Source organism: Sinohyriopsis cumingii, chromosome 3, assembly GCF_028554795.1.
Source record: "Sinohyriopsis cumingii isolate HCF-2022 chromosome 3, ASM2855479v2, whole genome shotgun sequence".
In the NCBI taxonomy this organism is placed as follows: Eukaryota; Metazoa; Mollusca; class Bivalvia; order Unionida; family Unionidae; genus Sinohyriopsis; species Sinohyriopsis cumingii.
Window position 1 is genome coordinate 95,587,068 of NC_142963.1, and position 17,684 is coordinate 95,604,751.

General features: G+C 35.0%; 1 protein-coding gene across 1 annotated transcript in view; it reads right to left on the bottom strand.

Annotated features, from left to right (window-relative positions):
• Positions 1 to 16,837, bottom strand: part of LOC149803327 (ubiquitin-conjugating enzyme E2 2-like) — a 29,588-nt gene extending 12,751 nt beyond the window's left edge. The window contains exons 1-3 of the mRNA XM_089953034.1: positions 16,717 to 16,837; positions 7,027 to 7,096; positions 3,394 to 3,425 (exon numbers count right to left, since the gene is read on the bottom strand). Of these exons, the coding sequence (XP_089809160.1) occupies positions 3,394 to 3,425; positions 7,027 to 7,096; positions 16,717 to 16,740 (126 nt within the window). The 5' untranslated portion in view covers positions 16,741 to 16,837. The remainder of the gene's footprint in view (positions 1 to 3,393; positions 3,426 to 7,026; positions 7,097 to 16,716) is intronic.
• Positions 16,838 to 17,684: the final 847 nt, after the last annotated feature.

Genomic DNA, 17,684 nt, shown 5'->3' on the forward strand with positions numbered 1-17,684 from the left:
AATATTTACCTAATTACTGATACATATACAGTCAAATGACTACAAATGTTAACATTTACCTAATTAATGATACATACACAGACAAATGTCTACCAATGTTAATATTTACCTAATTACTGATACATTTACAGACAAATGACTACAAATGTTAACATTTACCTAATTAATGATACATACACAGACAAATGTCTACCAATGTTAATATTTACCTAATTACTGATACAAATACAGCCAAAGGTCTACAGACGTTAATATTTACCTAATTACTGATACAAATACAAACATAAGATTATCATACCCTTTTAATCCTGATACATGTACATTGATTCAGTTCTACTTTTTCATCAAAATTTGATCTTTCAGATGAAATCTAAGACCTCCAATGGGTTTGAATAATCTAGGCTTTACTGTATCACTATTCAGTTATATAATGGAATCCATGACCATCACTGCCTTATAGAACTGGACTGTGTTATACAAAGTTGTTTTATGATAAGGGAACACAAAATGTGGAAATTTATTCATTATCTTCACTTTATAAGCCAAAATTCGATTATTATTTGGGGCCTCTGGTGTTCAGGAAGTATCTTATTTTCACTTGATAAGCCAAACTTTTGAGCATAGATCAGGGAGTCTCCGTGTTGACCAGGGAGATATCATTATCTTCACTTTTTCATGTACCAACTATGAAACACAGTATTTCTCCCAAGATAAGCCCAAGGGCCACTATAGAAAAGTTGTCAAATTGTTGGGTTGAGCTTATTATGAGACAAAAATATCCTCTAACATCAGTTTCAAAGAAATATCATTATTAAAATGAAGAAAAAAAACCAATTAGGGATACCTACTGGACCAGATTCTAATATACAACAATCAGACTAGAAAATAAATGCAACTATCTCACTTACGCTTAGACTGTGAGATAAAGCTTCATAACATTAAAGTAACCTTTTTGCTAGGAGAATGATCCTGTCCACCTTCACCATTCTTTTCTCCTATGGACAAAAGTGGCATGGATGCATGCCAAGAAATCATCCATTGCAAATTCAAAGGTGATGCTAAGACTCCTAAGGTAGTGTACCATACTTACTCACACATGTAAACAACATCTGGCCTGATCTTCCATTGCATAATGTACAAACATATCAGGGTCTATCCTGTTTATTCTACCAATCACTCCTAATAAACTGCACAGACCCAGATCTGCTGGTGCATTATGTGATGACAGATCTGGGTCTGTGTTGTTTGCAGTTGTACCTGGCTTATAAGTGAGTATCTATGGTATTTTAAGTCACTGTCCTATCAGGAAAAGTAACTATATACGAGTCCTTGTATTAAAGAATTCTCAGCATAATGTTTGTTTCACATGGCAAACTAGAGAATTCTGAATGTCACTTATGTGAAATGACACAATTATGTGTGCAATAAAGATTCTTATTGTGGATCCGGTAAGATAATACTGAAAATCACTCCATTTAAGTCTATAATGATCTGGTAAGATAATGCTGAAAGCATGCCATTTAAGTATATGAGGATCAGGTAAGATAATACTGAAAAGCATGCCATTTAAGTCAATGAGGATCAGGTAAGATAATGCTGAAAAAACATGCCATTTAAGTATATGAGGATCTGGTAAAATAATGCTGAAAGCATGCCATTTAAGTATATGAGGACCTGGTAAGATAATACTGAAAAGCATGCCATTTAAGTATATGAGGACCTGGTAAGATAATACTGAAAAGCATGCCATTTAAGTTTATGAGGATCAGGTAAGATAATGCTGAAAAGCATTACATTAACATCTATGAGGATCTACATTTAAGTATATGAGGATCTACATTTAAGGGGTCCCGAGTGGCCGAGTGGTCTAAAGCGTTCTCCATTACGGATCACTGCCATCTCACCTCTGTCTGCGTGGGTTCGAGTCTCGGATTCAGCCAACGTGGGTATGTGAGAAAGCTGGCCAGTAGCTTCTCGTGGGTCAGTGGTTCTTTCTGGGGTTTTCCCGGGTTCTTCCTCCACCATTAATACTGGCCGCCATGTATAGCCTATCGTGTGCTGAAAAATGGCATTAAACCCTACAACAACAACATCTACATTTAAGTCTATGAGGATCTGGTAAGATAATGCTAAAAAGCATTACATTAACATCTATGAGGATCTGGTAAGATAATGCTGAAAAGCACTACATTTAAATCTATGAGGATCTGGTAAGATAATGCTAAAAAGCATTACATTAACATCTATGAGGATCTGGTAAGCAAATGCTGAAAAGCACTACATTTAAGTCTATGAGGATCAGGTAAGATAATGCTGAAAAGCATTACATTAAAGTCTATGAGGATCTGATAAGATAATGCTGAAAAGTACTACATTAACATCTATGAGGATCTGGTAAGATAACGCTGAAAAGCACTACATTAACATCTATGAGGATCTGGTCAGATGATGCTGAAAAGCACTACATTTAAGTCTATGAGGATCTGATAGGATAATGCTAAAAAGCATTACATTTAAATATATGAGGATCTGGTAAGATAATGCTGAAAAGCATTACAATTAAATCTATGAGGATCTGGTAAGATAATGCTGAAAAGCATTACATTTAAATCTGTGAGGATCTGGTTGTTGTTGTTGCTGTGGGGTTTAACGCCATTTTTTAGCACACGATTGGCTATGCATGGCGGCCAGTATTAATGGTGGAAGAAGAACCCGGGAAAATCCCAGGAAGAACCACTGACCCACGACAAGCTACTGGCAAGCTTTCTCACATACCCACATTGGCCGAATCCTAGACTTGAACGGAAGCAGACAGAGGTGAGATGGCAGTGATCCGTAATGGAGAGCACTTTAGACTCAGCCACTCGGGGCCCCTGAGGATCTGGTAACATAATGCTGAAAAGCACTACATTTAAGTCTATGAGGATCTGTTAAGATAATGCTGAAAAACATTACATTTATGTCTATGAGGATCTGGTAAGATAATTCTGAAAAGCACTACATTTGAGTCTATGAGGATCTGGTAAGATAATGCTGAAAAACATTACATTTAAGTCTATGAGGATCTGGTAAGATAATGCTGAAAAGCACTACATTTAAGTCTATGAGGATCTGGTAAGATAATGCTGAAAAGCACTACATTTAAGTCTATGAGGATCAGGTAAGATAATGCTAAAAGCTTTACATTTAAATCTGAGGATCTGGTAAGATAATGCTGAAAATCACTACATTTAAGTCTATGAGGATCTGGTAAGATAATGCTGAAAAGCATTACATTTAAGTCTATAAGGATCTGGTAAGATAATGCTGAATAGCACTACATATACATGTAAGTCTATGAGGATCTGATAAGATAATGCTAAAAAGCAACCTAATTGTAGAAATGACACTCACCGGTCCTTGAATAGAAGCCTGCCAATGTAACACTGCAAGAAAAGAAATAATCTATGTATCATAATCTACCTTAAAAACAATGTCGCAAGAAACAAATAAGTTATGTGACAAATCAAATTAGAAAAAGTTAAGTGATTCACCATTGTAAATGCCCAGGAATATTTCAAACCCCACTCCCATCCTGTCCCTGATGAACATTATTCAAGACTTTAACCTGCCATAAATCAGCCATGCAGAAGAAGCTATGATCTTCAACCTGTGTAAATTTAATGAATTTTTAATACTCATTTTACAGTTTTTTTTAAACAGAGTACAGTACAGTTCATGTAATTTTCTGTTTCTCCATGCATCACAATGAGGCAGTTAATCCCCTCCAAGCACACTGTCTTTCAAATCTCTGCAGTGCAGCTGTAAATATCTACAAATCAACACCATGGCTTGGCAGGTGTGTCTTGTGCAACTCCATCTCCAAGGGCACTGGTAGACAATATTGATTGACAATTAAAAAACCTTTGCATGAACACCACCAATGGAAAGACTAAGACATCAGAGTGATTCACAACTGGATACCAGCATAAAAAATCCTTCATCTTTATGTCAAAAACATATTTAGACAAAACAAAAATCATTTCTAAAGGGTCTTGTGTGATCAATACAACTGTGTTTCATGATGGCTGATTGGTTTCTATGCATTAGTTCTATTTACAGCTGCTGCTGATGTCAAACATTCATGTGCATACTTTTTTGATTTTGCAAACTAAAATTAAAAGTCCACTCCATAATTCCAGACTGTAACAACTTATTGTATGTACCTTTTATCCAAAGGTTTAATGAAATGGAGTACAGTAATGTAGTTATCTGTCTTGGCAGTTCTGCATACTGCTCTCTCTTTTTCTCAAAGAAATATGATTTAGTAAATCACATTTTCATCTGGATTTTAGCTGATTATGAAAGTGAGTCTTTTATATTTTATTTTCATGATGTTGAAACAACCTGTACTCATTCCTTTCACACCACATTTCAATCCTTTTATTTGCAATTTCTTCTCTCCTTCCTTTTTTATTCTCATGGTTTAAATTTAGATATTTTCCCAATCATTAATTTTTCAGCAACAGCTCTCTCTCTCTATTCTGTGAATTGAGCCAACAGTTTTTAAAAAGAGATGTGTAATATGTTAATGTAGCCAAGAAAATGTCTTCACCAACAATGGGTCTTTAATGTCAATGCATCTGCTTCTGACAGACAATCCTGTGTATAAAATGTTTTACAAACTTTGTTGAAATCTGGAATTCATATGTTCCAATATAACTTTAGACTGGATGCCTTTGTTTTATGATAGTGAATTTGATCAATATAAACTATGCTATCAGTGTAAGTTCCAGATGTCTGTGCCTATTTGAAACAATAGCAAATGATCCTGTGAGAATTCTCACTTAAATAAAGTCGTATAATGAGACATGCCTTGAATTTGTCATAATCACTCAGATATTTAATGCATTCAAAAAGGAATTATTGAGTATAATAATAATAACAAGGACTTTATATAGCGCCTAATCGCTTTACAATATTGGACAACACCTATAACAAAAAAACATGTAATGATATGATTACAAAATACCAATATCATGAAGTTAGAAAACATAAAAACATAATGAAAATATTTAAGGTAGGAAATATTATTAGGTCTTTAAGTTTGTTCTTGCATTTGAAATAAGTGAGTTTTAAGAGCACTCTTGAACGGGATCACTGTGTCTTTGTGTCTAAGTTCAGTGGGTAATTTGTTCCATATTGCTGGGCCCTGGTATGCAAAAGAACGCTGTCTATATGACTTCATTTTCGTAGTGGGAATAATGAGTATACAACTGTCAGATGAGGTGCATATTAAGTATCCTGCTGGTGTGCACACATGGGTGAGGTCGGATAGATATGTTGGACTGGAGTCTGTCAGTGAAACATAGCACACAGAACACATTTTGTGTTTGATTCTGGATCGAATGGATAGCCAGTGTAGGGTACATAGCAGGGGGAGGTGTGCTCTGATTGTGGTACTCTAAGTATTATCCGAGCAGCTGTGTTTTGAACTTTCTGAAGTTTGTGGAGTAGATATTGAGATGAACTAGACAGAACTGAGTTACAATAGTCCAGTTCTGAAAGTACTAATGAACACACAAGTGTTTTAGTGGCATCAACTGAAAGATATCTGCAAATGGAGCGGATGCATCTCAGCTGAAAGATATGCAGCCTTGCATATGTTCATGACATGTTGGTGCAATGTGAGAGTACTGTCTAGAGTGACACATAGGTTTCGTACTGACTGTGTAAATTTAATGTTGTTGTTACTGATATTTATTGTTTGAGGTAAAGGATGTGAATGAGAAAGCCTTTGTGTTATAATCAGAATGGCCTCAGTTTTATCATCATTCACCTGCAGCTTGTTACATGTCATCCATGATTTCACATCAGAAATGCACCTCTCTACACCTTGGATGGTAGCATCAACTTCAGTTGGGTGGCTAGATTTGTATATTTGGGTGTCATCAGCATACAATTGGTGAGGCACTGGATGACGATCTATGACACTTGAGAGTGGCTGAGTGTACAGAATGAAGAGAACAGGTCCAATAACAGACCCCCATGGAACACCACAACATAGATCAACTGAGCTGGAGTGTATTACATTTGCAGACACAGTTTGTGTCCTATTGACCAAGTAGGACTTGAACCACAGTAATGCTGTATCATGAATGCCAAATACATGATGGAGATGATGGAGTAAAATATCATGGTCTATTGTGTCAAATGCTGCAGACAAATCAAGATTTTTTATATGCATTCGAGATTAGAAACTGTGTGGTAGTTCTTTAAATTGTCATGGTCAAGTGTTGGTTTCTTCAGCAGAGGCTTTACAATGGTTGTTTAGAAAAATGATGGGAATTCCTCAGATGAGAGAGGTATAAATAACAACAGTTAGTGATGGCAATACTTGATTTAAGCACTCAATCAGCAGTGATGTTGGAATTGGATCAAGTTCACATGACTTTTGTGCACCCTTCATTATCATCCTGATAAAGATCCAGTCTGGAATAGTGTGTTTGTGTTTTGTGGTGTTCACAAAAATACCGAATCAGATATTTGAAAAAGACATTTAATTCCAATCCATGGAATAAAATGCCCAATGTCTTAAAAGCTTTATCTTGGACAATGATTTATTGTAAAGCCTCATACAAACTTTGACTTCAGTTCAAATCCTCTGAAAAGAGTCTTGCCAAGACCAGATTGCGATTGATAAATGGACAAACAGGGCTTTCACCGGATGCCTACTCATTAGATATAACAGTGAGTGGCATTAAAAAAACAAAGCTTGCTCAAGACAAGTCTGTAAAAAAAAAAAAAGGTGTGTAACATGAGCTATGCTGATGTAATATATTTACCCCTGCAGAAAAACACTGTGAATATCAGAGATCTAGAAAGGCCAATAAAAGATCCAGTCTGAGCTTCCTGCTTACAATCCGGTTTGAGCTTCTTGCTTTGATTTGCATTATGGCTGTATGCTGTTTGTACTTGGGCATAAATAAAGTATCATTAGAATAAGAAAAGAACAATAAAAAAAATCCCAGCCAAGTAAGAACTTACAGTCATCTTCAATAGGACCTGCTGAGAAGCCATCCTCCACATGTAGCTCATTGTGTACCAGCTCTAGTTGCTAAAAAAAATAATGGCATGCAAGAATTATCAACTAATTTTTGCCAGAACTGGAACCAGTCCATGGATAGGTGGGGCTAAGAATTTGGTGTGTTAGGAATTTTTCTATAATGTACTAGTCTTTAATGTTCAGACATGGGTAGAACCTATGTAAAGAATATGGCGATATGTGTTTGTATCATATACTGACATCATGATGTATCATCATCTGATTATTCACTTTGATTATAACAGTAACAACAAAAAATACATCAATGATATCATATAAATTTAAAACACACCCTCACCCACCACAAATCTGCTTCCTATTCACTGCAATCGATGCAAAGCTCTAATACAGAGTAGACTGTTTACCATAATCAGCTTCATCCTCAGCATTAACACACTTCAATCAATACATGTTTGTCAGATATAAATGCCAACAGTCTAAAGACAATGTTGGGAGAAAAGAAGTTTTTCCTAAAACTGTTACCAGACATGTAGTGTGCTCTGCAGAGAATGACTCACTGCTAATAAAATCCACGATATTATTCTGATGATATTGTGAAATGTGGCAATATTGCAAAATAAAACTTTATGCTAATGATAACATCACTAATGCTTTCATTTACAAATACATAGTGTACTGACTTATGGATTATATTTTTTCAAGGCTGCACCCTTGTGCTCTTTAGCAAAGTAAATTTTAAAAGGGGCGAGTAGACATCAGCTACTCATCATTGCAAATACAAACCCCCATAGGGCCCAGTGGTCTAAAGTGCTTATTGTTATGGATCACTGCCATCTCACCTCTGTATGAGTGGGTTCGACTCTCAGGCTCGGCTAACATGGGTACGTGAGAAAGCTTGCCAGTAGCTTCTCGTAGGTTGGTGGTTTTTCCAAGGGTTTTCCAGGGTTGTTCCTCCACCAGTTATACTGGCTGCCATGTATAGCCTATCTGGTGCTGAAAAATTGCACCAAACCCTACTACTACAACAACACACCCCCCCCCCAAAGTATATGTACCATTTTACAGGTTGTACTCTATGGCCTGGACATTAAGCACGAAATTTAGGTCATCAGAGGCTTGATTAAAGCACTCAGACCATGTGGTAAGGTTCCAACTGACCAAGATTACATAAGGTTTTGACAAACCCCTTGGAGAGTAAACTGTAAGGAATTAATAAATAACGATTTTGTGGGGCCACTGAAGGTGGTAATGGCTGGTGGTCTATGTATTACTATGTAAAGAGTGAAGTGCTGTAAAAAGTGACTGATCTAAAACTAATAACAATGACAATACAGAATTGCGTTAGCATCTGAAACCTGTTTCATTTTTAATCAACTGTGCAGTAATTGGAAAGAAATATATCTTGATGGAATCATGCACATGCACAAAATTATTTCAATTGTTATTTACAGAAATTCTTATCTTTAATAAGAACATGAGAAAATTTCAGAATAAAATAGCTTAAAAGTGAAATGAAAGTATGAAATTAATAAGTTTAATTGAATTTAAGCAATAATAAATATTCATAGTAATTGATGAAGATTAGTAGCCAGGCCCCTCTTCCCCAATGTAAGTCAGGCCGACCCCTTTTTTTCTGGAAAGCTGGAGAAATATTGTATGGTAAGCTGGAAGCTAACTGAGCATAGCACACAGATTTGTGGTAGCACTGTTTGCCACTTCGTGTATTGTATGCTCAGGTCAAAACTCCCACAATACATCACAGTACTCCTAATGTATGTCATGCGGCTTCGACACAGACTTCAGTGTTAGACTTAGGTCAGGATGACCATACCAAGGGTTCTGTGACTTTCTTATTCCCAAATGATCCAATCAATGTCTGCTGAATATAAAATTTAGTCCACAGACCCACTTTTATATTTGGGTACTTGGAGACAATTCTCCATTAGGATGAAAATTTAGTCTTGATCCTACATGCTGTTATCATCTTTAGGACCTCATTTTGCAAAACTTATTGTACACTTAAATAATCTCCTAAAAGCATTATTTCAAGTCTCTTCTTCACAAAAGTTTACTAAGTGCATGGAGATTAAGTATAGATTTTCTATGACGGCAACACATACCAGTAAAGACCAAGCCATTCACAGCATCAAATGAGGCAGTCCTAGTATGGGAGACAACAAACCAAAGCATACAACATGAAAAACCAGCATATTACCCAACCCCCAATCAACTAATTTAATAAATTTTAGACTGCTTACAAGCAAATTTTAAAAAATTTATCCGCGTTAATAAAATTCTTATAATATGGATGATCACCTTTAAATTTAAGATCAATAACTTATTTTCCTCCTTATTTTGGTATCTAAGTTCAGATCAAGTTGAATCACCTAGCAATGCACTATACTGAGGACTCTGGAAACTGTACAATGGACCCTAATCTTTACTCATTAGCCTAACATTACAATCATTTCCCAGATTTCTTGACCATATCATTTACAAGCACTTAACGAAACACCAAGAAAAGCACAAGATACTGACATGATTCCAATGCAGTTTTGGATCTGGACACCAATGTGACTCTCAGTACTGGTCAGTCATCGACCATGCTAAATAACACAATGATAAAGTGAAGGCTGATGTTGCAGTAAGCTGTTTACACTTATGGTCAATACCAAAAGCAGCATAAAACACAAATTAATGTAAATTTAAAATCTTTTCAAACCATAGATATTGGTCACAACGATGTTTGTTAAACTTTATAATTTGCTAACAAGTATTCGTTTCCCTATTAACTGCCTCATCCCAGTGGTAGCCTTGGCAAGATGATGGCTGTCTCCAGCTGACCAAAATCTAGGCCATGTACATGTAAACAACAAGAAAGCCTATTGCTACTCACAATAATGAATATCTCAGTGAATTATTTAGTGATATATATTTATTGACAATGAGATATATAGATCAAATGGGGTCTAACATTTTTTTTACATATGGATTATTTGTGTTTCCTAAATGAATGTGAATGTGATCCATACTCAAATTCATGGATATGTCATATACATATACAGTACTTCATGTGTTATAGATTCTTCTACACATTTCTAAGATATCATTCATTACACATGTATTACATACTAGTTTTGTCCTCAATTAAGCAAAATTTCCATTGCTTATTTTCTCTCTGTGTAAATCCTACTCACTGACGACAGGTCACCTCTTACAAATTTCACTTGTAAGCTAAATCTGATTTTTATTTAGCCCTCCCCAAACCCCAATCTCAACATTTGCTTAAATCGACAATACTACCTTGGTCACAAGGATATCGAGATAAACGGGTAGTACTGTATTATGAAAATGATATTTTTAGAAAACTGACAACAAAATATTGAGGTTGGCGATTTCGTTTGCAACAAATTTATTAATACCAGCACCATCAATGATTAGGAAGTTGATGAAATCATCAAAGATATTATTTTCTATAAAGACATCTTTTCATGTAATTTTAAAATTTGGATCATAAATCTGGATCCATTCTACAAATAATTTCCATATATGTTCAGTAACTGAACCGTCTTAGAATGCATACTAAACTTGTTCTTTCCCTGCTTCCAGAAAGTACATTTATCATTATCACTTAATATTTTTCAGAAACTAGTTTGTGATAATATTTCTATGTAGAAATCTAAACTTAAAGCAAAGAAGTTTTGTGTCTTTTGTGCAAAGTTGACTATTCTTTTTCATCCACTGCACACCCTAGCTGCCTGGTTTAAGTTCATATTTAAAATTTGGCTTTTGTATCTTGGTTCTTATCAGATATTTATAAATAAAGTCAATTTTTATTTGCTCTTACCCCAGGTTTGTCAAGTATTACATGGAAACTATTTCCACTTTCAAAAACAACTTTAAATTTTCTCTTTACACTTCGCTGTCATCTTTAAGATATGGGCAAAGTACTGCGTAAAATTATTAGTATATGTTGTTTGTTGTATTCCACCAAAACTTTATAGAGATCCTTATGCATCAAAAATGTATTTAATAAGTACAACACTGTTTGTTCTCCACTTTTTATATGATTTAAAGTTGTCTATAGTTACTAAATTAAGAATATCTTGAGATCAGTATAGTTGATGGTTCATTTTTCCATTTTGAAAAGGCATAAATAACATGACGCCAAAAAGATATCGTTTTAGAGATTTCTTTCAATCTGGTTTTTCCTAAGTTTAATAACTGTATACCTCCACATCTTCCAGTTTTGCCACCCCCAATGAAATATAAACTGGAGGACTTGGTAAAGCAGCAAAAAGATGAACAAATTTTGGCAAAATCAAGGATTTTATCAAAGTAATTTTTCCAATAAAGGACAAAATTCTTCTGCGCCACCAGCCAAGCAATTTCTTTACTTCTTTAAATAAGTAAGTTTAACCATATCCTCCAAATTCAATGAGAAATCTACACCTAGTAAACCTAAAATTGTACACTGACCAATTAATATCAATTTTGGGACATATGTTTTCACTAAACAAATTTCTTTCCAATCCAAACAGCTTTTGATTTCAAAATATTGCAGTGCACACATGATACCGATGCAAAGTCATTTAAAATCTGCATTGCTTTCTCCAAGGACAAAGGAGAACTGTTTAATAATAAAAAATGTGTTGCCAGCATAATGCCCTAATTTGAAATCAATTTCATTATAGAAATTGTGCAATATTTGTGTTCTTTTACTGTTCTATTGCATGAATTTCAATTCAACCTAGTGACAACAACCTCCCACTTACAAAATTGGGATAAATCATAAAATGACCAATATTAATGACACATTGTTTTGATTCATTGCAGAATATTCTAACCACTGACAAAAAGATTTCCCAAAGTTTAAAGATTTTGGAGCAATCTCCAGAAAAAGATCTATTTAAAAAGTCAAAATCTTTCTTGAAGTCTATTAGTCGGAGATAAGATTCATTTTCGTCCTCAAGATACTGCATCAGGTCAAACAAAATTCTTGTATTTTCACGAATGAATCTCCTTTTAATTAAACCCTTTTTACTGTCACTAATAATAAAAGAGAGGACTTTCTTGACCCTAGAAGTAATTGATGCTGAAGCCATCTTGCAATCAACATTAAGTAGTGAAACTGGTCTAATTAATTAAATTAAAACTTTGCATAAATTATGTATAAAAGCTTATGATATAATTTTCTATTGTTTATTTCAAGTCTAAATCCATCTTTTAAGTTCTTTTAAGTACAGTGGTGAAACCAGTTTTTGATCAAAGCCATTAAAATAAAGAAGCCCTTGAGAATGTTTCTCAGGTATACATTTTTAGTCCAAGGCAAGAACGTCCTCCTGGGGTAAACATAACTTAGCAAGATGATCCTGTCATTAAAACATTCTAATGCTGATATAGAGTGGACATTCACAACATCCAAAATGATTCATAGGGGAATCTGGACCAAATAACTATTGAAAGGAGTGAAGCTTAATAATTGCAATGAATGTCATCAGTGGTCACCAGACAGTGATCTTGTGAAGGAAACTAAAAATGTTACTAGCCTGTACTCAAAAAATCTCTGCAGTGAAATTTAATAATTGACAATATACTGACTTGTGTTAATTACTTGTGTTAATTATACTATAACATCATGATCGGAACCCGAACCTGATTTAAGTTCAAAACTTGTTGATTTCCTAACGCGTGAAGGTAAGTCATAGTATTCACATAAAATAAAACGCACTTGTTTTATTTTCAATCCCCTTGAAAAAAAACAAACAAAAATTATGCTGATAAAAGAATTCTACTGATTTAGAAGCCAACAGAATGATCAAAATTTGAAAAAATATATTGGTTTGACTGGTTCTGTCACATGTATGGCTTTGGCCTAACTGACAACATTTCAAACTACATGTATCATAATGTTGCATTTATTTCATTGTTACGAACCTTGTCCTACAACTGCTTATAATTATACATGTATAATCTTCAGAACATGGTCACGTCGCACCCTGATCATGTCGCACCCTGATCATGTCACACCCAAGTCAAGTTGCACACTAATCAAATTATGTCGCACCCAATGCTAAAGTTATGCTAAGTTTCCATATGTATAGATTTCACTGGCCAGTCTTTTAAAAAAAGGAATGTACAATGAAATGGATGAAGAAACAGAGATAGATGCATGAAAGTTCATAACTAAAATAGTAGATATCAGAATAAAATGACTGAAGGATTGAAGACAAAAAAGAGAGAAGATACATATTTAGAAGAATTACGAAATAAAAGAGGCAAATTACCACAATGAACAAAGGTTGCTATTTAATATGGTCTTTTATTTCCTGTTTTTATTATACCAAACAATAACACAATGACCTGCATAGCTGATATATAAATAATCTCCCCAAATTAGAGGACATAGTCTTCATTTGCTTTAACTACTAAATCTGGTTAAATATCTAATCTCTGAGTATTATTTTGTACACATTTATATTAGCAGTATACGGAATAGTTCAGCATATGCACCACATTGCACACTAGTATTTGTATGTTTGCTGTAAAACAGGCCCATTTAAATTGGTGCAAGCAGACAACAACTGGAAAATGATCATGTTTCTGTCATTAAAATCATCCCAATAAATAAACAACTTTGCATTTCTTTGAATATTTTTCTCTGTTGTCTCCTAAGTTTCCCTTCAGACAAGTGCCGCAGCTGACAATTTACAAATTGGACCTCCTTAAATAAACAGCCAATTAGCATGAACAGTGGAAGCTTTCCTTTCTTTGCAGCTGAAGTGAGCCTGTGATGCCACCCCTTAACATTGCTGTTAGTCCTTATTGGCTGCATCTATATGGTCCAATGAGCAGGGGTGAATAATGAGTTTGTGATCCAATGAACTTTCTATGTAGCTGCATAGATTAGATATGGGTCTGTTATTGGTGGTTTTCTCTTGCAGTGCAACCAAGGTTGACTGTATGTATTCCTGTGGTAAAAATGGCAGAGCCATTAATTTCCAGATGAAACTATGAATGGATTTGTTGACTTTATAAGGTTTCTAAAGGCCAATCTCCCCATACTGCCTCCAAATAGCTTGAGTCCAATGAAAAACACAACCTTGCATCTGAACTTCTGGAAATACCAACATTAATCATTTCCACATAGCTGCTTCAAAGTCTGCTACGACTTTTTTCATTTTTGGTTCAATGTGAATCATACTTTTAATAGCTTTTAGCACCTTTTTATAATTCTTCTTCCTTTTCCCCCAACATCAATGCAAAAGCTAGGGGAACTTGTTTTATTTCTCTGTCTTTTTGTATGAAGGCATGCACACAAAATAATTGGGTAAATGGTGGTTTCATCATATAGAAAGAAGTGGCATCTATATACCATGTTCTTGCCTTTGGTATGTGCAATCTGTGTCTTTCTGAAGAAACAGCTCTGGTATGTGCTCAAGCTCTAGATTAAATTCCTAATTGGTAGGATCCACTGGACGTCTTCTTTGATGCAATCTATTGGCTATTCTAGTTAAATAATCAGTCTTAGGAACAGGTTCATTCACAGGTAGCAAGTTCACAACACATTTCACAATTGTTTTAGATGACATGTAGACTTAGTTGTTAGCACATTTTTTTTATACTTTGGAATTTATTTTATGAAATGTCTTCATAAAATGTTTCATAGGATGCCAATGTCCGTATGTTCCTGGCGAAAAATTACCAGCACCTCTCTCTATAACTGTAGCTTTACACTTGGTGTGCTTGTTTCTCAATAGATATGGCCAGTATGTAGCAGAGGCATTTTGATGCTTAACACTGCAGGAAACATCGTTGCTGTCGACTAACTTATCTTTCATTCTTTCTGATAATTGAGCTATGATTTCTTAAGTTGCTGCATCATTGCCAACAGCATCCAAATTTGAGGCTACAAAGGACAGTATTGTGTCTAAATATGAGGCCTCTCAAGGTCCACTGGTTGCTCATGTTCAACATCAACAACAGGATCAATGCTGTCTAATAGTGGATCAGTATTAATCATGATAGTAGAAGATCTATCATATGGCTTCGTGTCAGAATCCATGATTGTTCTCAGTGTTCAGTCTGCTACTTGCAAAAAGGGGTTCACCAATTTCAGATACATTTAAATCTACAGAATTATGGCATGTCCAGTGTAAACTGAGTCGTCCCCTTACAAAGTTACAGTCAATCTGTAGTCTTCTAATGAGATCCTAGTAGCACAAGTTCTGTGTTGCCACTTATTGCAGCCATCACATTGGATATCATGTTGTCTCTGTAGAACTTCTTTTTCACAGCATAAGCATGTGGTAGAGTAAAAAATTACATTTTATATCTAATCATAGTATTTTTTTACTATTCAAGCATGAAACTAATCAATCAAATGTAAATATAAACGTTGACAGCAGCCCTTGAGTCCAACTTGAAGTAAACATTTGTTTCCTAATATTTTATGCCGACAAGCTGCCAGTTCTGTACCCTGCTTTGTTATGTAATGACTTTGCAGCCGCATTAAGAGATGTTGATTTGAGCATGCTTTGTTTTGGTTTGATCACTTTCATATACTTGGACCATAGTGAAGCCAACAAACTTCAATAATGAATACAAACCCTACATCAAACTGGAAAGAAACCGACAAAGCCACAATACTGAATGCTCTTTAGCAAAACATCTGTTCAGTTGAGGCATAACATATAACAGATTTTATAGGTTTTATAAAGCTTGATAGCCGCAAATCCATAAGATAGGCCTTGTGCAAAGAAAAATCTTGCTCAGTCGGTATGAAATAGAACTTGCCACTGAGAAGCTATGGAACATTATTAATTCAATAATCAAGATATATTCTAATTAAAACATTCCAAAAAAAACTTATACTACCATAAATTAGCCTATGCATATGCAAATGTGATCAAAGATAGAAAGACATCCAAGTGAAACTAATACTTGATGAAAAATAAAGATTTAATTCAGCGACTGGTCCATTATGCAGAAGCTAGTTCCAGTGTTTGTAAACTTGCAATTCCTGAATTGGCGCTCGTAGATTTCCTCAAGGATGAGAAGCAATTTCACAGTTAATTCAAATCCCGGTATCAATAATTTACTAACAAAAAAATAAAACAATTAGCTTTCAATGTTGGCAGTTGTTTTATGGAGGAAAAAAAATGTCCCTAATTTTAAAAAAAAAGGAATTGTATTTGTTTGTATAGCATTGGTGGTATTGCCAGGGCTGATAATGGGGGGGGGGGGCAACTGGGGATATATCAAGATATAATATATGCTGATTAAAACATTTAGTAAAAAGTTTCATGACTGTACGTGTACTAGTGTTAGAGTAACTGAACTAAATGCAGAAATGTAATTAGTGGAGTGTGAACTGTGATCTTGTTTGGCACCCATTAATTATATAACAAAACTTAATTAGTGAATTAATGTATTCATTTAATAAAGGCAAATGCTACGGAAATATGACATGGTAACAATCATTTCGCATAATCATATATTACAGATGGGTGCGACTTTACCCTTGGGTGCGACATATCTTTAGTAATGTGCGACTTTGCGGGTGCCAGAAGACTGACATACACGTTACATGAAACATTCCGCTTAAACTCCATCTTTTTTCTAAAACAAAAGTAAGTTAAACCATATAAAAATCGAAGCGTAAATATTGCCTTTCTAATCAGTTTGAGGGCCATGGTAATTGAAAGTCAAACCAATTAAGTGCTTCGGACCATCATCACTATTCCAACTTGTCTTGTTTTCCTGAGTGTAAGGGAAGCTACTCTATTAAATGTTGAAGGGTCGTGCTAGACAACACACGGTACTAATGAGGTAGCGCTCTACCGTTTCGTATTTTGCATGGGAGTTAGAATTTTAAAGAAAAATATTTTTTCCGGCTTCGTCTCTGGTTATAGTGAATTAAAAAGATCTTAGGTATAGTTTGATGAACATTTGACTCCTTTTTTGGGGGGTGGGGGTGTATGACTGGTGGGTGTAATATGGGTTTTGAGTATGCAGCTTGGCCTTACTCAAGATGTGCATCTTTCAGAAAAGTGCTAGCTCCACTCGGTCATTTTCACTTCCTGAACTTAAGAGGTAAATTGTATTTTTTTTTTTAAAAGAGCCGATAACGTTTTTTACATTTTATATATTAGGTAATTCATTCATTGCACTTTCAGAAGCTGGTATTGTCTACTCTGGCAAAATTCATTTTCCCTGTTTCAATAGTTGCTTTGGACAGTGTACTTTAGCCTAATTCAGGCAGCAGCAGCAGCAGAGAGGGTGAACAGACCACTTAAGGGAATGGTCACCCTTGTGTTTAGACCCAAAAAAAATAGTGACCCTTCATAGAGGTCAATACCACGCCTACGATTATTGTTTGTCCCAAACAGAATTGTAGACGAACCCCCTCTGCTGCTATCAATCTTGGGAATCATCATCTGAATCATGGGAATCTTTTGTTTTGTTCTTCAAGTAATATTCAAGTTCTGATGGTGGTTTTTCTATTTTTGGATTTATGTTCTTTCTTTTTCTGTAATAGTTCATCAAACTTCTGTATCGATCTCCACCGCAATTTTTGCAAATCTGATATAATCCTCTAACGCCGTTGCTACATCCAACACATCTTCGTGAACCAGCA